This window comes from Danio rerio, chromosome 16 (genome assembly GCF_052040795.2).
Source record: "Danio rerio strain M-AB ecotype USA chromosome 16, GRCz13ab, whole genome shotgun sequence".
In the NCBI taxonomy this organism is placed as follows: Eukaryota; Metazoa; Chordata; class Actinopteri; order Cypriniformes; family Danionidae; genus Danio; species Danio rerio.
This window is the reverse complement of record NC_141036.1, coordinates 11,953,628-11,976,482: the sequence shown is the minus strand read 5'-3', so window position 1 is coordinate 11,976,482 and position 22,855 is coordinate 11,953,628. Positions and strand designations below refer to the sequence as shown.

The 22,855-nt window shown below is 38.1% G+C and overlaps 1 protein-coding gene across 2 annotated transcripts; it reads right to left on the bottom strand.

The window, feature by feature from the left end:
- Positions 1 to 745: 745 nt before the first annotated feature.
- LOC100329806 (carcinoembryonic antigen-related cell adhesion molecule 5-like) lies at positions 746 to 22,677 on the bottom strand. 2 transcript variants are annotated; one of them, XM_087284936.1, is made up of 9 exons: positions 22,536 to 22,677; positions 9,405 to 9,722; positions 8,499 to 8,780; positions 8,145 to 8,399; positions 5,960 to 6,086; positions 5,626 to 5,666; positions 3,565 to 3,587; positions 1,401 to 1,565; positions 746 to 1,239 (listed from the first exon to the last, which is right to left on the bottom strand). In XM_087284936.1, exons 1-9 carry the CDS (start codon positions 22,585 to 22,587, stop codon positions 1,210 to 1,212), a joined length of 1,293 nt encoding a protein of 430 aa, XP_087141062.1. In that variant the 5' UTR covers positions 22,588 to 22,677; the 3' UTR covers positions 746 to 1,209.
- Positions 22,678 to 22,855: the final 178 nt, after the last annotated feature.

Sequence of the window (22,855 nt, the reverse complement as noted above, 5' to 3'; positions counted from 1 at the left end):
GCATTCTGTGATGTTTCTCTACGCACGACGTGCCCAAACCAATGCTTATGCCTGGATCCTTGCAGCCGAATTACTTTAGAATGTTATGGATCTGTGGACAAGCGGGAGGCCTGATAGGTGAGTTCTTTGGTTGTTTGCTTTTTTAGTCATGAATCTTGTCTTTCAAAAGATATATAACGTTAAATGTTTAGTCTTTGCTGGGGAGTTGTTATTTTTTGCGAGGCTTCCCCTTAAAGCATGCTATATACGTTACCGCAGGTGCACCGCTAATGTTCTGCTTTATTGCAATGGCTTGGATCGCCGGCGTCTTGAGAGTTTAGTCTGAGTTTGTTGACTGTGTTGTGTGAGGCAGTTTGAAGTAGAAGGTGAAAGAGCTGGTGGGCCGACGTTTTTCGGGAACTTGGGCTTGATTGCTGCAAGGCTGCAGCTGGTTTCTCGGGGAGAGCAGGGGTTCTGGCTGGAGCTGTTGTTGTTGTTTGTTGTTGTATGTTTATTCTTCCGTATCGATAGGTTAAAAGGTGCGATGCTGGAGCGTTTTGTAGCAGGAACCATTCTTCAAAACGAAGATGGCTGTCATATGGAACTTAGGGTATTCATAATGGCTTAGTAATCATCAGATTGGTGAATCATAAATTGAATATAGCGGAGCGGCTGCAAGCAATCATAAGCACACGATCCTCTCGAAATTAGTTATAAATAAACTTCACTTAATGTGCACTGAGTTAAACAGACAAGTGAGTAGACATTTCAGCAACAACAGCAAACAACAATTACTTATTCTTTGTTGTATTCAGACTTAAATACTTAAGCACAGACATATACTTTAAAAATCCAGTTTGTGCAATGTCACACTTCATGTGCTCTTTATAAAAAAAGCAAATTTAATTGTACATTTATTATAGATAAAACAGTTTTATATCAATCACAATGCTTGGTAATGATAATGAACATGATAGGAAATAAGATAATTCAACTCATTAATAAGCTCAACCTACATTAATAACAGTCACAAGATAATTCAACTCATTAATAAGCTCAGCCTACATTAATAACAGTCACAGAGCATTTCTTATTAGCAAAGTGTGGTGTGAATCTGAGGATGATTGTCAGTTTCTGCAAATGGAGAATTCAATACCAGATCTATAAATAAACTACTGAAATACGACAATACATGTAATTTGCAGTAGATGTTTCAGTGTCTTTACTTCTTCATCTGCGTACAGGAGGAGCGTTTGATACCTGAAAATAGAAATTATGCAAATATGTTATAAATGTAAGCAGTCAAATAATTTCCTTATGCAGAGCTTCATCTGCTGAATAAATAAGACTCATTTTATGACTACACATCTATGACCTTCAGCTGACTGAAGTACTAGATTAATTAATATAAAACTGCTCACCTGATGTTCAGAAGCTTGTGGCTTGTTTAAAACTCCATGTTTTAGATTTTCATATTCACTTTTATACTCAACATTCTCATATGTTTGAGCTTCGCTGAGCTTCTCCAGATTCATATTATTTTCTTTGGCATTCTGGGATTCAGTGATTTCTTCATAGTGCAAGTCCTACAAACAGTTAGTTTTGGTTAAATTACACCCAGTTAACATACGAATGTGGGCCACTTTAGGCAGTTATGTGGCACTGGTGGTATTCCTTTGGCCCAGACAAAATGAATGTGAGCCTGAAGTGGCCCACCTGTACAATGGCAAAGAGGGGCCAAAGAATTTAAATCATAAATGGGCCATTTAAGGCCATGATTTGACACTTATTGCTAAATGTACTCTGAACGTGAGTCTAATGTGTATTGTGTCAATTTGGCCCAAATGATGGAGGACAAATGATGGAGGACAAATGTGGGCCACAGTTGGCAAAAATGTGGCATCGACATTTTAGGGTAATCTGTGTCTAAACCTAAAGTGGCTCACACGTATTATAGGTGCAAATGTGGCCCAGTTATCTTAAGACATATGTGGGCCACTTTTGGCAAATATTTGGCACAGTAAGCTCTGGCTATTACAGCTATGAGCCTAATGTGGCCCAGTGAAAATATGGCAAATGTGGCCAGTTATTTTTAAACGTAGGTGGGCTAGTTTGGCAAATATTTGGCACAGTAAACTCTGGCTAATGCAGCCGTTAGCCTATAGTGGCCCAGAGAAGATATGGAAAATGTGACCCAGTTATCTTAAAACATATGTGGACCACTTTTGGCAAATATTCGGCACAGTAAGCTATGGCTAATGTGGATTTGAGCCTGTAGTGACCCAGAGAAGATATGGCAAATGTGGCCCAGTTATTCTCAGACAATTTTTTTGTAAAAAAACAAACACAAAAACAGGCACAATTTTGAAATTCACTGATGTTAACCAATGTTTAGTCCATTATTAGAAGTAACGTAATAACATGCTTGCACATGCCACAGAATCATGAAGGTTTATTGGCTAAAACAATTCTATGGTTAATCGTATGCATACAGAGACATCAATAATCAGCGTATGAACCTCAACAACGGTGAAAATTAACAAAATGAACAAAACTCACAAACTTTACAAACAGGAGACTAAAAGAGACAAAATTAACAACGTCAACATAAACAGCAGAATCAACAGCAAATAATGAAAGCTGGAGCATCAATAAGCTATAGAATGTATTCATACTGTAATGCATGCTGGGATTTTTGTACTTTGCCACATCCAAGTGTAAGGTGTAGGCCAGATCTGGGCCAGAATAAAAGCAATTTGTGGCCCAGAATATTGTCAGTTCTGGTTCATTTAGTTGAATTCTGGCTGATATGTGGTATTGCTTTGGCTTATTTGTGGCCCAGATCTGACAAACAGGAGTGGACAGCCCTAGATCCATAATTCCATTTAGTATGTAGTCCAGATGTAAGTGTCTGGTGTGGGCCAGATCTGGGCCAGAGCAAAAGCAAACGGTGGCCCAGAATAGGGCCAGAATAGGGCCAGTTCTGGTTCATTTGGTTGAATTCTGGCTGAAATGTGATATTGCTATGTCTTAATTGTGGCCCAGATCTGGCAAACTGGAGAAGACCGACCAAGTGCCATCATTCTATGCGGTATGTGGGCCGGAATTTAAGTGTCTGGTGTGGGCCAGATATGAGCCACATGAATTTTTCTAGCTGGGCAATATCAGATTGGATTAAAAAGGAGCATGCTAATATTTAAGTCACAAAATAAACCTGGCTATTGTGTGGTGTAATGGTAATCTGTAAGGAATCTGAATATAACCAATGTGTGACAATATATGTAGTTTTGTTTCAAATTTTAAGATATCTTTGAACAGTATTTTGAGAAAAAATTGTCTGTTTGAACTGACTGCAAAATACACTTATTTGTCCTCCTATTAAAAAACATAACAAAAAGGACTTATAAGAGACAGAAGAGAAATTATGATCTCATTTACTGTAACTGAAAAGTGCTTTTCCCGTAGATGATTATAATTCATTTGACATGTATTGAAATTTACAATACAGGTGTTCATTTAATAAATGGAATAAAACTTTATTGTGTTAAAAAAAAAAAAAAAAACAGAAATTGTAAAGTCACTCACAGGCTCCTGTCCTCTTTGTGCTGCTGTTTAAAGAAAGCAAAATAGTTTGAGTTTAATACTGACAGAAATATGACTGAATCAACTTTAAAAATGAACTAATCATTTGAAATATTGAAATACATTATAGAATGGTCATTATGAAAAGATCTGGCTGCAGACCAACATGCACATGCACTCTTAGACACATGTGCTTAAAACGCCTACATTTTACCTCACCTTCAAAGTTAATATCCATGAGGACTTCCTCTGCGCTCACAACTATATTTGTGTCTAACATTTTCACCCTCACAACCATAGCGAAACTAAATGAGGCTGAATGAAATTGATTTTTTCCAAAAAATATATATAAAAAAATGAAAATCAATGGAAAAAGTGAAAAAAAACTTTAGATTCATTTGTCCAAAATAAATTTGAAACCCAATATAAATCTGATATTTCTTTACAATTCTGCAAAGGCTTGGGTCTAGAGCACAAAAGTATATTTCTTGAGTGCGCACAAACACACATGTATGACTGCAACAGAGAACATTTTTTATAGTCTAAAAATATGGCATAAGTCTGAAAAATGTTCTAAAAAGTACTAATACTAAAGCACAAAATCAACATGGACACACACGTACACAAACACAAATGCACGTGTATTTGGCTGAGTAAAGAGCAAACAATTAAAATACATGTGAAAATTGCCTTTTTTAACAATGAATCTAATCTTTTTTCTCTAACTTCAGATGCCAGTATTTTATTTCTAAAAAATAAACCAATACCCATAAACTGTAATATAAAATTTAGGTCAGAATTTTTTTTATTTTCTATTAAATAATATAGTATTTTTTATAGTATTAATAAATAATAATTAGTGATTTTGTATTCAATAAAAAAAATCATAAGACAAATTATGGCGTGATTGCATGTTTGTGTAGCTAATGTATAAGAAAAGTTCAAAATATCCACGCAAACACTACATAAATGCAAAGTTAAGAAGTGACTGTAAAAATTATACATAGTTTACCATATAGAAATATGCCATATAGTTACACTTTACATACCTGAAACTTGCCTACAGCACTTATTCATTGTTTCTTATGTAGTTGTGTAAATTGCAAAATTCATTTGTAAATCGCTTTGGATAAAAGCATCTGCTAAATGGCTAAATGTAAATGTATATTTCCCTATGTAATTGGTCTTTCATTATTTGGATTCAGGAGGACCCCAAGGAACCTTTTTTTTCCTGAGCTGCTCTAGGGTTAATAGCAATATTAATAGCCTTACAGCAAGAAAGTCACTGTGGTTCGAGCATTTTTGTGTGAAGTTTGCATGTTCATGTGGGTTTCCTCCTGGTGCTCTGATTCCCCCCACAGTCTAAAGACGGGGTATAGATGAAGTGGATAAGCTAAATTGTTCGTAGTGTATGTGTGTGAATGGGAGTGTATTCGTGTTTCCCAATGATGGGTTGCAGCTGGAAGGGCATCCGCTGCGTAAAAAAAATGCTGGATAAGTTAGCGATTCATCCCGCTGTGGCGACCCCTGATTAATAAAGGGACTAAATTGAAAGGAAAATGAATGAATGAATAATAATAATCATAATAAAACATTTATTTTATATAGCGCCTTTACTTTCTCAACAAACAAACAAGCATCAAATATGCAACTATGATAAAAGATAAAAATCAAGGAGCTTCGAACTAAAAATGTTTAAGTAAAGATTTAAAAATAGCAAGAGACAGCTAGGAGATAATGCCACAGTTCAGGAGCATGATGAAAAAAAGCTCTGGCTCTGGATTGCAGACAAGTAGAAGACCACACTGAGAATATTATAAATTTCTGGTAGGAGTGTAGAGTGTTAAATGATCTGGCAGATATTGTGGTGCAAGTTTATGCACGGTTTTATACGTAAGCAATATTTTTTTTCATTTATGCATTAATTCACAAGCAGCCAATGTTTGATTAGGTTTGAAGCAAAACTGCATGACCGCAACTCCCTAGAGTAAGACAGCACTTGCCAATACCCGATTTAATTAGATCAAACTCATGTTGATTTTATGAACAACAAAAAACATTTACCTCCACTTGCTTGTCCTTTCTGTTGAAGTCTTTGATTTAGACTATAAAGACAAAAATATTTAGTTATCACTACCACATTAATGTCTTGCAAAACAGCAGCTTTTACAAACTGTTTTCATTACTCGTTTTTTATTTTACACATGAAAAATAAATAAAAAAGAACACTTTTTTATAAGAGTAACTATGAATGGACACAGTTTAGAAAAAGAAAATACAAACTGAATTTTCAGGATTTTAAAATATCTGTTTAAACGCATAAAATCTAGATTAAGGATATTTAAATATCAACATTCAATCTAATGTGTTAAAGCTTTGATGATTCTATCTTAATCACATTTTGTTGTTTTTTGTTAAATAGACAATAAGACCACAGATGCCTCCAACTGCTACTAAAACTCCAATGACAATCCCAGCTATTGCTCCTGCTGATAGTCCTCCTCCCAAACCAGCTTTACCACCCTCTGTGACAAACATACAAGAAAAAAAATCATGTACTGTATACAATATAAACTGCAGTGATGTTAACCTTTAGTTTAGTTTCAACTAGGGATGCACAACATATCGGCGGCCATATCATTATTGGCCGATAAATGCTGTTTTTAAGACTATCGTCGATGTCTAAATTAGGCTGATATCTTTAAGCCGATAAATTATGTAATTTTACAGAACTGCCTGCCTCACGCATGTTTGGGCGGAACTTGTTCAGACTTGTCCAGCACACTATAATGAAGCTCCCCTCACATTGTTTATTCCTTTAACGTCCATCCTTTATTTATGTGGTATTGCTGTGCGTTAATATCTCAGTAAGTAGATATGTATGATTTAGTGTCATTGTGTATTTTGCTTTAAATCGCCTCAGGAAAAATATTACATGTGTAAACATAACAGCAGCAATGCACACGTGTTAATCAACTTGTTGGGTTGTTTGTGATCTAACATGATTATTTGTTCTTATCGATGTGTTGCTTGCAATGTGTTGTTGATGTAAGATTGTATTCAGTTTGATCGGAATATTCATATTAATTATAACGAGCGCGCGTTAGGGCTTTCACTGCGCGCGCACACACACACACAAACACACACACACACACAAGCACACACGCACACACACACACTGATCTGCTGATCTGACAGCCTTCACAGCAGCACAGGGTGCATCTCAACTCACTGCACATTCTGTATTTATATTCTGCTCTTTGTTTGTCAAAGTCATCTGAGCTCAATTCTTAGCTGCTCCGCCTGCAGTTGAGTGAAAGTCACAGCGGTTTATCATAAACTTTTCATCTATAATTTTTCCCGCAATTCACAGCAAGAACGAACACAGAAGCGTTGTCTGATTGACAAGCAGCAGCTACATGTGTTTAAAAGAATTTAAAACGGAAAATAGGAGGAATCTATGTATTACTTTGGAATCTACTTTTCCAAAGTAATACATTCTGTATCTAGCTTTTTGCTTGTGCTGTGGCTCTGAACTGTCAAAACATCTCTAAAAAAGGCTTTTTTGGACATTACATATTTGTACATGTGTACATTATTGTAACACGTTCCATTCAAGAACATTTGAACTGGATTCAGTCTTTAGCTCTTTCATTTTCATTCTGTTTAAAATATATTTAACTTGCTTGTTGATTAAATCCTGTTTTGTTATTTAACTTATTATTTTTATGCAACAGTCAAGTTGCATGTTAATTTGCTATGAAGAAAAGGAAATAATGTATTTTTTGCATGCTGATTTATGTGAAATAGTCAATATAGGTCTAATATTACTCAAATTAGATTTTTTCTCAGATCAGATTTTTTTTGCATGGCTGTTCACACTGCTCTTATAAATGTGGCTAATATCAGATTTGTAGTGTGACCAGATCATGGTCCTAAACTGACCCGCATGCACAGAAGTACAGATACAGACAGCACAAAATGTCTAATTATGCCACACGATACTTTATGAAGTAAGCACGTTGTCAGATTATGCTTATGTGATTATTGCCTTTTTCACAGACAACCGTGGTGTATTTCCTGAACTATAAATGATTGTTCTGCTACTACTAATGTGTATTTCGGCATTTGAAATCTAAAATACTGTAAGGCTCTTGTGATTAAAAATTCTGATCGTTTGTGATTTATGACAATAGCGGTGCGCATTTGTTTGACCACCGGTGTAGTGAACTCATCAAGGGTAACTGAGCAGCCACAGACTGAACTGTGAAGGCAGAGTTGTTTTATCTCCGTTTGCAGAGTTATTTCATTTTACTTTGTAATAAACAGCAGACATGTACAGAAGGGGGGTTTGGGTGCTCGAGATCTGACCTGAAAAGATCAGATTCCATGCGGTTTGTGCTGTTCACACTATCTTTACCTAAGTCACATGTGGCCAAAAAAAATCTGATTCGGGCCACATTTGGCTGCAGTGTGAATGTAGCCCAAGTCTGAAGGGTTATCGGTTATCGATTTCGGCCAAAAAAATCCATATCGGTGCATCCCTAGTTTAAACTTTAGTTTAGTTGACTGTAACTGTTTACCTTGAACTAGTAAAACATGTCTTTGAGATTCACGTCTGTTTATGACTCTATTTAAGGCTGTACAGATGTATTCTCCACTGTCTGTGAAGTCAGTCTTATCTATGGTCAATGCATCTTTGGTCACACCAGTGTCTGACCCATTAAACGTCCAGCTGAATGAAGCAGAAGGTTCAGAATTGGCAGAGCAAGACAAAAACACTTGAACCCCTAAATCCACCATATCTGGACCCTTAATAGAAACACCTTCTGGTCCATCTATAAAACAGACAAGAGACTCACTGTTAGAGGAACAAACTGAGAGCTGAAGAATGTCTAGATTTTATCAGATCTGATGTTAAGATGTTTCACACTCACAGTTGATAATCAGGGTGAGTTTTGCCGTCTCAGAGCTGACAGGGTTACTGTATGTACACTGATATTCTCCAGTGTCTGATCTCTGCACTGGACTGATGGACACTGATCTGTTATCAGATGAGAAGATGATTCTGCTGCTAGAAGACAGAGGACTGTTATCCTTCATCCACTGCACAGAGGTGACATTGCCGTCTCCCTCTGAGCTGAAATTGGCAGATGATTCACCCTCGATTAATGCTTCAGTTTCATGTGGACCAGTGACCGTGACGTAATTTATTTTTTCTGTGTTGGCAAAAGATAAAGAACCAAGAAATTGGATGAAATCTTTAATTCTGGCTAATTGTTGGCCCTTGGCTGATTTGCAGATCTGTGTCATCTTATATGTGAACTAAGGGAAATCTGGTTGTACTGTATGTACAGGACTTTTCTTTGATCTTGAGCATCCGTTGCCACAATGACGTTGGCCATAATACACTTACTCAGTAGGTTTTTGAGCTTATTGGTATTTAGATACTGTATAGAGTCATTTTATTATTTAATGTTTTAGTTTTGTGTTGGCATTTAATGTTTAAGGACAGACTGTATAAATTATAAAAGCAATGGGTTGATTAAAATATCTTCAGATGCTGGATTAGTCAAAAGTTAGTGGAAAGTAACCCTTTCCATCTAAATTAATCAGCTCTTTTTTATTCCCGTTACAATCAGTGCTGAAAACCATGCAGTGCTTAAGCATGCAAATGTGTTCTTTGACAAGGTGTAATTGGATGTATGCTTATTTATTATGTACCAGAGTACCAAGTGTTGAATTGTGTAGTTTTAAATACTCATTACCTCATTTTAATCAGAAATCACCTGCATGTAGAATTAAATACAAGATTTAGCCAGTATTAGCAAAAAAAACCTCACCGAACACCTGTAGTGAAGTTTCTCCTTTAATTTGATTTCCACTTCTAGGAATCACAGTCAGACTGTATAATCCAGAATCCTCCAGTTTCAGGTCCCGGAGCTCCAGAGCAAGAGTGTTTTTGTCAAAACTGACTTTGTCTGCATATGCTGGGAATATTACGGGTGAATCAGGGTTTCCATTCAATATAAAAATGTCTCCAAAATGCCAGGAAACTGATAAAATCTCTGATGGTATATTATCAGGTGTGAACTTCACACTTTCTCCTACTGCCCCATTAGTCAGCTCAGGAAACTGAAGATCTTGACTAAAACTTTGACCTGTGAAGAGAAAAAATATATGTATTTGCTATGAAATGCAAATTTTTATTTGATTTTTAAATGTGTAGTTTAAAGATAAAGAGAAAAAGAAATCATTATAAGTTAAAAGGTCAGATCTCCCTAAAATGCTTTTGTATGTTTAAGAATGCCCTTATAAAAAATAAGTATGCGTTCGTTAAGTCCATTTAATGAGGTATAAAGTTAAAGTATCTATTATTCATTAAGTACACACACACACACACACACACACACACACACACACACACACACACACACACACACACACACACACAAACAAAACAAAAACAATAAATATAATTTATTCATTAATTTATTAATTTTCTTTTTGGGTTAGTACCTTTATTAATCAGGGGTCGCCACGTTTTACGCAGCAGATGCCCTTCCAGCTGCAGCCTATCACTGGGAAACACCCATACACTCTTATTCACACACATACACTATGGACATCTTAGCTTACCCAATTGACCTATAGCATGTCTTTGGACTTGTGGGGGAAACCAGAGCACCCAGTGGAAACCCCTGTAAACACTGGGAGAACATGCAAACTTCACACAGAAACGCTTACCGGCCCAGCCGTGTCTCGAACCAGTGACTTTCTTGCTGTGAGGCGATTGTGCTACCCACTGCGCCACCCCTAAATATAATTTACCTAATAGTAAATTTAGTTGCAGACATTTTTTTTATTGTTAATGACAAACGGAAACAAGAAAGACATTTAGTTCCTGCAGAGTTTTAATTTAGATTAAAAAGATTAATTTAAGAGATCCTCTGCTGAGACTGAAGGTGTTTTGTGTTGATTTTATTTAATGTAATATTTCTTTAATGTTTATTTAATTATTTAACTGTTTGTGTTTATTGTTTCTTTTTCCTTTAGCGATTGTGATTATGAACAGCAGATGCTCATCTCATTTGTGTTCATTAACTCTGTCAAGTGAACTATATCAGTGAACTAATTTACATAGTAGTGAATCAGGGTACAAAGTGTGATTTCAAACACAGACTTCAAATGTTGACTGAGCTCTGTTAATTCACAGTTTTCTACTGTTAGTTACTTTCTCGAAAACATGAAAATTACCCAGAATGCACCATTTTTAACCCTGATTAAAGGCCACAAATAAAGACTAAATATTCACTGCCATGGTGACTTATTTTTAATATAAGATTTAAAACTTTAATTTCTCAGTAACTGTGACTGAGGTCTTGGATAGACGTCTGATAGAAATAAAGTCAAACAGGTTAGTTAAGTAAAGCTGCTGATGCTGTTTGTAGAGCTTTTTAATAATCCTCTGTTGAGATTATGAGAGATTTTATGTTTTTGTTGATTTCATCAAAGTGTGTCTGTCCAATAAAAGACGTCATAATAAATTTCATTCTGAACCAAAGGGGACATCATTTTAACTTTTCAACTTTCAATTTCACTAAAAGATGTAATTTAGAAAATTCTACTTAGTTGGTGTGCTCATGTTTAGGTGTTGTACTCAGGGCCGGATTAATCAATGGGCCTTATGGGCACAGGCCCAGTGTCCCATGTGCACTTGGGGGCCCCTGCAAAGGAGAAAAAAAGCCAATTTCAGAGTGTCTCTTCAGGCTAATTGCAAATAGCGCACCTAGTTGGAATAAGCTGTTCACGGTTTACACCCATCGATGCCTGATTGACAAACATAACATGAGTAAAGAGCAGAGCAGAATATGCTTGAGTGGCATATGGTAGCGCGCACAGCAGCATGTTTTGACGTGATTGATCAACCCGGTTCAAATCCACCATCTGCTGAACTCGTGCTACTTTTTCTCTCTCCCTTACATATCAGATTGGAAATATGTTTATTTTTAATAGGAAGAAAACATTTTGTAAAAAATAATCCAAATGTGATATAAAGTCACAAGTGCCTCGTGGGTAGGCTAATTAATAATGTTTAGCTTATTTCATATGTGTAACAGCATCTAAATAGTGATTATATTCTATAAACAGTTATTTTCCACCTAGTGTTAAATGTTAACAACATCTTAATAAAATTGATTTGTATCTACAATGTTATCTACAGTCTTCCTCCATGTTCGTCATCCTCATTTGCCGCAACTAAGTTAGTCCTACTTCATCTGTATTCTCCGACCTCATGACTCTGTGTGAAGAACATTTAATAGATGGAGAGAAACGCGAAAGAAAAAGGAGAGAAGGCATCTTTATTGAGGCATGTTCCATACACACCTTCTTTAAACAGACCCATGACCAGGAGAATTAAGGGTATAGAAGAAGTCATTATGGTAATGTTAATGAGTAAGTTAGCATTAACCAGGCGGAGGAGGCTAACGGCAGGGCAGCACGGACAGGATTCATCGTGTCAGAGAGATAGACAGAAAAAGTAGAGAGAGAGGGAGTAAGACAGAGAAAAAGGCCCTGAAGAAGAGAGAGACTGGAGAGAAGAAGAGGTATATTGTGTGTGATTTCTGATACTTTTTCTTCATTACGAGGAGAGTAAAGAGAATACAGGGAGAGAAGAAGAAAGACAGTAAATCATTAAAGAGCCCATATTATGGGTTTTTGAAAATTCCCCTCCATGTAGTTTGTAACACAGCTCTAAGTGAAGTGAAGTATCCAGCTAAGGCTTAAATCTGTTAGTGTACAGTGTTTAAAACTGTTGATTCATCTATAAAAGAGTCGATTCATAGTGCTTCAAACGAGTCGCCTTGATACCGATTCATTAGGTGTTTCGCCATGACGTACGAACGAAACCAAGTTATTCACGTGCACGCGCAAACCTGGGAGATTTCAAACCTGAGGCCCCGACCTCTGACGCAGAAACCCAGACACACACACACACACACACACACCCACAAACACACACACACAAACATGCTGGTCGATTGAAGTCACACTGCAGATGGATATATTGAGTCTCTACCCAAAGATGAAACCTCAGCATTATAGCCAAGCAGTTGGAAACTACTGGAAACTTCTGGAAACTACATGCTACAAAGAATACTTCATCAGCGTTTGGTAAAGGAAGGATCAGTAAAGAGTAACTTACTGATGGACGTCAGGATGGATTTTTCTTCCTCCATTTCTCAAGTGTAAGTACGTGCGATTAAAGTTGCCTCGTTGACTCTAGCTTGCAAATGTATTTAGTTGTGATTTGTTACTTGTAACCGCGTGTACTGTATCAGGTTAACTGGCTATATTCTCTTATCACGTGCAAAGTCACGTTAAAAACGCGACGCGTGCTGCTTTGTTAACGGAGCTCCGTGGACGAGGAGTAGTGTGTGTGTCTGTGTCTGTGTGTGCGTGTGCGCGCGCTGTCGTCCGGAGGTGTGCGTGTTTGTGTGTGTGTGTTTGCGCGCGCACGTTGTCGTCCGGAGCAGGGTTAAGTGCGTGTGTGTGTGTGTGTGCAATATGTGTGTGTGTGTGTCTGTGAAAAGAGCAGAGTGAGAAGCTAGGAGATCTCCTCAACTGTTTTTGGAGTTTTTGCTCAATAAAATAGTTAGTCATCTGAATTTTCAAGTCCATAGTCTGTATTTACATTGACCCACTGGCAGCTAAAATCCACGCCTACACTATCGAGCGTGTATGCACTGTGATTACTTTTTTATTGCTGATTAGCTGTTTGGCATTTCACTCTCTGACTGAAGGCAGTCGACCAATCGCAACAGACTGTCATTGGTCCAAACAGCGCAGATTAGCTTTGCGCTAAGGAGGGGTTTGGGAACAAATGAATCACTAGACGATTCATACAGGAGTCGCTGGGATAATTAAGTAAAAATAAATGCAGATTATAAGACCACGAAAGTGTTTTTTGACCTTGCATGCATATTAGACTGTTGTTGGAGACTCTTACAACCAAGATATGACCCTATTTCATGTATAATATGGGCTCTTTAATAAGTGTGTGTATTATGAATGACTCAGATTAGAATTGGATTGGAGAGGCCTTGTGTGTTATATGCTATGCCAATAATATGCTTTGTAAAAGTTATACGTTAAAAATACCCTTTAAAAAATAAATAAATATATATTAGTACTATATTATATATAGTACTGTTTCAGTGAACTTGAAGAAGTATAAGAAGAAGTATAAAAAAACATTAATTTTCACAAGTTTTATTAGTATGTACTATATATCATTATTTAAATATGTGGGCAACAAATTGTAGATTCATTTAATTTAAAAATTATTATATTATTCTTATTTTTAAATTCAACTATAGGGGTGCAGCCGGGTAGGGGGCCTTACAAGACAATGTGCCCAGGGGCCTTTGAGTTCTTAATCCGGGCCTGCTTGTACTTCACCTTTTTGGGGCAACGCGGTGGCACAGTGCTGTTGCCTCACAGCAAGAAGATTGCTGGTTCGAGCCTCGACTAGGTTCGTTGGCATTTCTGTGTGGAGTTTGCATGTTCTCCCCGCATTCGCATAGGTTTCCTTCAGGTGTTCTGGTTTCCCCCACAAGCCCAAAGACATGCGGTAAAGGGTGAATAGGGTAAGTTAAAAAATTGTCTGTAGTGTGAATGAGAGTGTACAGTATGAGTGTTCCGAGCTGGAAGATCACCCACACTGTTAAAAATTGTCCCGTAAAAAAAAAGTAAGTAACTGGCAGCATGGTTGCCAGCATGTTGTTGTTAAATTAACAGCATCTTGCTGTTGCTCTGTAAATTAACAGTAGAATACTTTCAGCTGCAGTTGCCAGCAATGTACTGTTATTTTACAGTATGTTGCTCTACAAATACATTGACTACATTGATATACACAATACTCAAGTAAACTCATTTTGCTCACTGAAAGCAACTGCCTCAAATTGGCCAACTGCTGTATGAGTTTATGATGAGTTGATGATGCTATATATGCCTATAAGCATATTTATAATGATAACTTATTTTGGTTTATTAGATAAGTTCAGTTTAACTCAAATGTCTTTTGTCACAGCAGCACACATACATGTAAAGCTGGAATTAACACAGAGAGATTCTTACTACATCAGCAACTAAACAGCCACTGTCTTTAAATAAAGAAACATGCAGAATAACATTAGCAGATCATTGTTCATCTTTGACTAAAAAACTTGGTCTACTCTCCTCCACAACGGTGACACAGAATAAATTGGCTTCCGGTTTTACAGTCTTATACTGTACAGTTTTTTTTTCCCTTGATTTTACAGTAAACTACTGGCAGCTGTGGTTGCCAGCAATCTACCTCCGTAGTTTAAATTAACATTATATTACTGTTAAAATACATTTTTACACTGTGTTTTTAACTCTCACACCTTTAACCCTTTAAACGCCAGAGCAAATACCTCAGTTACTGAGTGTTCAAGAAACATGGAGCAAACCTGAAGTAAATGAATTAATTAAGTGACTAAATGATAATTGACGATTAGCAATGAACACATGAAGAAATACTGAAGGGAAAAAACAAGAACAGAACATAAAATAACAAAAAACTAGAACTTCAGTCACAGCTTTATAATGAAATAACCTGAAGTACAACAAATGGTTAAATCATTAAAATTATCAGCAGATGAATAAACAACTCCATAAATATCATCACCAGTTACAGTTATTAATAAAACATTCATTTTTGTTTATTATCTACTAAAGTTCTTCTTTAGATAAAGGTTAACATTTTACGTCACCATCATTGTCACATCTGTCTGTGACCACCTGAGGGCGCTGTAGTGCACTAGCACTTTGTAGGCGCTACAGTGTCCCAGGAAAAACTACATTTTCATACATGCCCCGCGCACACACCGGAACACCTACACTGACCTGTCATCACATCTGTTTTGTGTTACCGTTGATTATCTGGACTATTTATACAACCATTTCACCACTGTTTGTTATCGCGTCGTTTGTCTTCCTTGTCTTTACCTTGTGTGTACCTTGCCTTGTTTATCACCTTGTTGGCTGCACTGTAAATAAATAATCTGCACTTGGATCCGCACCTTTTGTTTATTGTTTTTGATCATGCTATATCGTGACAGAACGACGCGATCAATAAATGGATCCAGCGGATAATATCATAGTGCGCCTTAAACAAGGTGATCGCTCTATTGAGCGATATATAAAGGAGTTTTTGCAATTAGCTGCGAAGAGCTCTCACAGTGACATCTTGCTAATGATGTTTTTTCGGGGAGGACTTTTGGAACCAGTCCGGTCACGCATGCCGCCATACGAGGATGACTGGAACCTGTATCGGTTTGTGGAGGAGGCTTTGCTAATCGCTGGCTCCCCCCTCTCTGTTGCCTTGAAGGAGGAGAACCCTCAGGAGGGAGGCCTGAGTAGATGGCAACAGAGAGGGATATTTTCGGGGCCAGCTGATTTAACTAAAGGAAAGAGGAGAGAGGCAGGACTGGAGTTACGGACTTACCCGCGTCGGGTTACCAGAAGAATACCCTTCTCAGAGCCCCTGGAGAGTCTTCTGGAGCTGTGTGAAACTTCAGCCTCTGCCCTATGCCCACAATGCCCGCCAGTGTCAGCTCCAGTTCCAGAGCAAGCTCCTTCTCCAGATGACACTATTCTCACGTCTCAAACCACCAGACGAGGGCGGCGCAGGAGGAGGAAGGCTCCAGCCCCAGAGCGCCCGCCAGTGTCGGCTCCAGCCCCAGAGCGCCCGCCAGTGTCGGCTCCAGCCCCAGAGCGCCCGCCAGTGTCGGCTCCAGCCCCAGAGCGCCCGCCAGTGTCGGCTCCAGCCCCAGAGCGCCCGCCAGTGTCGGCTCCAGCCCCAGAGCGCCCGCCAGTGTCGGCTCCAGCCCCAGAGCACCCGCCAGTGTCGGCTCCAGCCCCAGAGCGCAGTACAATGCCAGTTCCAGTCTGGCTTCTGGCCTTGCCGGTGCCACCCAGGTTCCTTGCCCTGCCGGCGCCACCCAGGCTCCTCCCCCTGCCGGCACCTCCCAGACTCCTCGCCCTGCCGGCACCAACCAGACGTCTAGCCCTGCCGGCACCAGCCCGGCTCCTTGCCCAGCCGGCACCACCCAGACGTCTCGCCCTGCCGGCACCAACCAGACGTCTCGCCCTGCCGGCGCCACCCCGGCTCCTCGCCCTGCCGGCGCCACCCCGGCTCCTCGCCCTGCCGGCGCCACCCCGGCTCCTCGCCCTGCCGGTCCCAGCCCGGCTCCTGGCATTACCAACGCCATCCAGACGTCTTGCTCCGCCGGCACCTCCCAGAGGTCTTGCCCTGCCGGCTCCAGTCCAGCTGCCTCCAGTCCCGCCGGCTCCAGTCCAGCTGCCTCCAGTCCCGCCGGCTCCAGTCCAGCTGCCTCCAGTCCCGCCGGCTCCAGTCCAGCTGCCTCCAGTCCCGCCGGCTCCAGTCCAGCTGCCTCCAGTCCCGCCGGCTCCAGCCCAGCTGCCTCCAGTCCCGCCGGCTCCAGCCCAGCTGCCTCCAGTCCCGCCGGCTCCAGCCCAGCTGCCTCCAGTCCCGCCGGCTCCAGCCCAGCTGCCTCCAGTCCCGCCGGCTCCAGCCCAGCTGCCTCCAGTCCCGCCGGCTCCAGCCCAGCTGCCTCCAGTCCCGCCGGCTCCAGCCCAGCTGCCTCCAGTCCCGCCGGCTCCAGCCCAGCTGCCTCCAGTCCCGCCGGCTCCAGCCCAGCTGCCTCCAGTCCCGCCGGCTCCAGCCCAGCTGCCTCTCCACCCAGCTCTCCTAAGAACTCCTGCCTTGTGTTTCCTGCAGGATCATCCATGGATCATCCCTCCCGCCCCTCCCTGGTGGTCCTCCCCATTTCGGACTGACTCCCCGGCTGCACCCTGGCTTCCTGCTGGGGTGCCTGACCCTGATCTGGCCCTCCCATCCCTCCCTTTGTTCCTGCTCTGCTCCGCAAAAGGGGGGGTAATGTCACATCTGTCTGTGACCACCTGAGGGCGCTGTAGTGCACTAGCACTTTGTAGGTGCTACAGTGTCCCAGGAAAAACTACATTTTCATACATGCCCCGCGCACACACCGGAACACCTACACTGACCTGTCATCACATCTGTTTTGTGTTACCGTTGATTATCTGGACTATTTATACAACCATTTCACCACTGTTTGTTATCGCGTCGTTTGTCTTCCTTGTCTGAAAATCTAGTAAGTCTAAGAGTCCCAGTTTGTTACTCTGATTCCTGTTCTTGTATTTTTGCATTAGTCTAGTTTGTGTGTCATTTGTCTAGTCTGTTTTCTAATTAATTTAGTTGTTTGAGTTTGTTTTTCCTGAGCCTCGTCTCTGATTTAGTTTCTGGTTTTGTCGTTTATTTGTTACTTTGTATTATCACCTTGTTGGCTGCACTGTAAATAAATAATCTGCACTTGGATCCGCACCTTTTGTTTATTGTTTTTGATCACGCTATATCGTGACAATCATGGAGAACAGAGTTTGCTTTTGGGCTCTTAGCCCTGAATTTTTAACATTATTTATTTTGACTGCTGCAACTTTTAAGAACTTTGTTTAAAAAGCTCTTTTGATGTTGAGACTTATTTTTCTATGTTCTTGTGCATCATAATACTTTTTGGAGATTTTAACATTCATATGGACAATAACAACAACACTCTCATGAAAGATTTCACATCCTGTTTAGATTTGGACTTCAACAATACATAAAATTTCCCACACATGATAAAGGTCATTTTCTGGACTTGTTTATGTGTTACACCTGATAACTGTAAAGCTGACTCCTTTCCTTTCTCTGATCATATGCTACTTTCATTCAGTGTTAATCTCTCACTTTCCAAATATAATCCTTCACGCACAATACCATTCCGAAAAACTAAGGACATCAACTTGGACACTTTATCTTCTGATATCAATAGCCGTTCCAGTACTGACTGTCTCTATAGACCAGATGAACTGCTCTCTTACTACAACAATAACCTTCATAACCTTTTAAATAATCATGCTCTACTAAAAACCAGGACTGTTTCATTTACTCTGTCTGCACCTTGGTTCACTCCAGCTCTTAGACAATTGAAATCAAAAGGCCGTCAGCTTGAAAGACTCTACAGGAAAACCAACCTCATTGTACACAGGGACATGTCTGCAAATCACATTCATCACCATAAACATTGTATATCTGCTGCTAAATCCACATACTATTCCAGTTTAATCAGTTCCAATGAAGGAATTTGAATGGATTTCTGTAACAACTTAGCTTCATTTTTCTCTTCAAAAATTTAACACACTTTTTTGTTTTTGTTTTAGTGAAAAAAACATTAATTTACTGTAGAATCTGACCGTATTTTTAACAGCATTTTATTTTTACAGTGTGCGTAAAACATGTGCTGAATAAGTTGGCGGTTCATTCCGCTGTGGCAACCCCAGATTAATAAAGGGACTAAGCAGAAAAGAAAATAGATGAAGGAACATCACCTTTTTAAAATGCATCTTATTTCACTAAATAAAGGTAATATTAATGCTGAAAATAAATGCATTTAAAATCATTATACATTATTATACAGTAATTGTGGTACTTAATTACCATTCAACTATCCTCAGCAGATGGCTGTCATGGTAATTATTTAGTCAAGAGCACAAGACCCAGAGACATTCTTCATCCATGTTAAACTGCATTGACAATCTACATTTTAAAATAATATATGAGTAAAGATGAACTGACTTGACTTTCCAAGTCACTGATACCACAAAATGCCATAATGATGAGGCTACCTCGAAAAAAAGTGATCCTCTAATGTAAGGATGTGGTGAAATACATTTGAGTTTGGTTTACAGTTTGTTATGCACTTGTTTGTTAATGCACTATTTGTTAAGACTATTTTACCTATTAGGTTACTTTTCAGTGCCAATTTATTCCTTTCCTACTTATTAACTAGCACCACACTGTACCTGCTAAAACCAAAAACATCATCTGTGTCTGCTCAGTCCAAACAATAGCTGTCTGTTTTTCTGTTCATTTGAGTGGATCCCTGTATTGTTAATCGTGAATTCATATTTTCAAAGACTGTGCATTTATAAAGTTATATGATTCTTTCACTGTAAAACCCAATAAGTCAAGGAAACTCAAACCATTTGTGTTCGAATCAGTACTGTGAACTTAATCCATTTGAGTTCACAAAACAATTTGAGCATAGTAAAACCCAATAAAAGAAGAGAACTCAAACCAATTGAGCACTGTAAAAGTTGCTAAGGCAACTGTTGGGAAAAATAAATATTATTTTTTGTCTCTTTTTTTTCTTTTCATTAAACAATCATTTGTATTGGTCATCTAAAGGTCATATATTAACTGAAGTTTTTCTTGATATCTTTTGTATATTAATTAAGCAATTTTGCAGAAGTATATAAATGCTGGTCCAAAAGTAACTTCAGCTTTGCAGAAACTTCCTGTCAACAGAAAGGTGTTAAAACTGAACACAGAACACAGAAAGTCGTATGCTTTTAATGCTGTGTAGATAATTCGTACTAAAAGAGTATGTATGGATGAATGCAGCCAATGGACAACTGGACAATGATTGACAAATGAGGAATTTCACTAAACTCCACCTGTTATTATCAGCTGCCTATATAAGTTAAGGTTTAAGGTCAGGAAATCAAAACTATTACACGCCTCCTAAATGTAACTTTTGCATTGCATTAAGGATAACACAATTATGTGAATCAAATTATTCATTTGTATCCAATAAATTGTTACGACTTTTAACACTGAAGAAAAATCTCTCCTGACCTTTTTTTATTTTACAAGCATGTAATTGATTTAATATTCCAAAACAACTCACACTGTTTGGGGAAACTGATTGCTACAAACCATTTGAGTTCTTTGAGTACTGTGAACTTACTCCATTTAAGCTGAAGTAACGAGATAATTAAGAGATTAAGTACCTGTTGATGGAGCATTAATGATGAACATCTGCTGTTATCAAGCAGAATTCAACATCATTCAACAACTTCACAAACAGCAGGTTCACCTATTACAAACCTGCTTTAGTTTAACTTTATCAGATGTCCACTGCAATTCTCTAAAAAATAAGAACTTTTAGACATCACCACTGATGTGAAGATTGTTTTCTTTGACTTATACCTCATGTTAGTTTTTCTTGGCTTTTGTAACTGTGTTATGGCATGCGTAATAAAAAGAATATAAATATATAATGATGGTATTATCCAGTTTTTAATAATATATGTCATTGGCCACATCAGATTATATCTAAATTGTTGTACTGCTTTTCACTTTACTGATAATAATTCCTCACTCATACTCAAATTCTTGATGTCTGTCTCTTAATTGGTTTATAAAATGTTTATGTACTGTATGCTTGTTTTGAAGCCCTTGATAAAGTGTAGTTAAATTAAGCATCTACTTTATTTAAAATTTCACATCCAATACCATATCATCAGCTTAATTAGAAATTAATTTTAACAACAATAATATTTATCATTCTGAAATTTGGTTATATAACCTGACTGCATTATTTCTCCTTTTTCTTATCATATCATATAATTATATGTTATATATTAATGAACATTCAAAGAAAAACTAACATGAGAAATGAAGTCAAAGAACCCTGGAAAAGCAACCGCTGTTCTCATTAATGGCGATGTCTAACAAGATTATTTCCTGTTAATCATGCTAAGGTCTTTTGTAGACGTCTGACAGAAACAAAGTCAAGCAGGTTAGTAATAGGTGAAGCTGTTGATACTGTTTAATGATCATCTTTTAAATTTTTAAAAGATTGAATGTGTTTTATTTCTTTTAAGGCTGTGACTAAAGTCAGCTGTAGTTTTGTTTCTCTTCAGTAATTCTACTTGCTAACAGCAGGCATTCATCATTAATGCTCAATTAACAGATACTTAATCACTTAATTAAATCATTGACTTCAACACTAAGTTCAATACTATTTTAAAATGAGTAGAATTAACTTCCAGTAAATTTTGAGTTAACTACATTAAATTTATTTGATCAATTTAACTGTTGGGTTTTACAGTGTTGTAATATTTTGTACAGAAGGAATATTTCTAACATAATAGAAAATATGATTTTAATGATTATAGTATTGTGCTAATAGATTTCTAATGAACGCTTATGCACTTTGTACCTTGACTAAGTGTCCAGTAGTTTGGGCTGCAAACTAAGGTTGTGCAGCACTGATTGAATTTGGAATTTGTGCAATTTGTGTTTGACAACTGTACATTTTGTAGTGCATTTAGTTATTGTTTAAGTGCATTTAGTAATTTCAGACTTCATACAGTAGACATCCTTCATCTTCTCATCAATATCACATACAGTCTCTCTGTCAACGTGTGTGAAGACTTTGTGTACTCTTGGGGACTTTTATGCTTCCTCATTCTATACGTTTTCTGCGCTTATAAAGCATCTTGAGGTCAATTTTTCTATGTACGATTTAATTGGAATCCATGGACAAGAACAATTAAGTAGTGACTGTATGTTGAACGAAAAATGTGCAATAAAAATACAGATGCAGCACTAAAAAAATTAAATTTTTATAACTTCTTAATAAAGTACAATTCCTAGGAAATACTACTCCATCACAGTAACTTGAGTATTTTTAACTAATTACTTTACACCGCTGTAAATAAGTTATTTGAATCAATGATTCTGCAAGTGAAAATGATCATTGTATGAATGCATAAATCTAATGTTTTGTACTTTGGACACCCAAAGTGTTTAATTTTTTTGAATGTAGTTTTAGAGTTTTAGAGTAAAACAGTAATTTGGTGAATTAGAATTAAATAGAATTTAAAACCTAAAAACTACACTTACAGTATGTTCAACTGTATCAAATCAACTGAAAGAAATATTAAATTTTTTATTTAACAACTTAATGGAGAAATTCAATACATAACATTATTAAATAGATAAAAAGACTCACCAAAACATGCCACCACCCACAGAGTCCAGTATAAGCCACGAAGAACCGTCATGATCGAGTCTCTGAAGCTCAACTCATTTCAACTCTTAGTTTCAGGTACAGTAAATGATAAATAGCTGATACAGAATGAGGACAGAAAGATACCTGCGCCATCTAGTGCTGATGTGAACATGAGAACACCATGGAAGCACTTCCTACTACTTGGGATGGGCAAAAATACATTAAAATGTATTTTAAAATAAAATACCAATTTTAAATGTGTCAAAATAAACTACAAAAAAAAAAAACAGCAGCCACAACTAGTATCACAATAAATAATG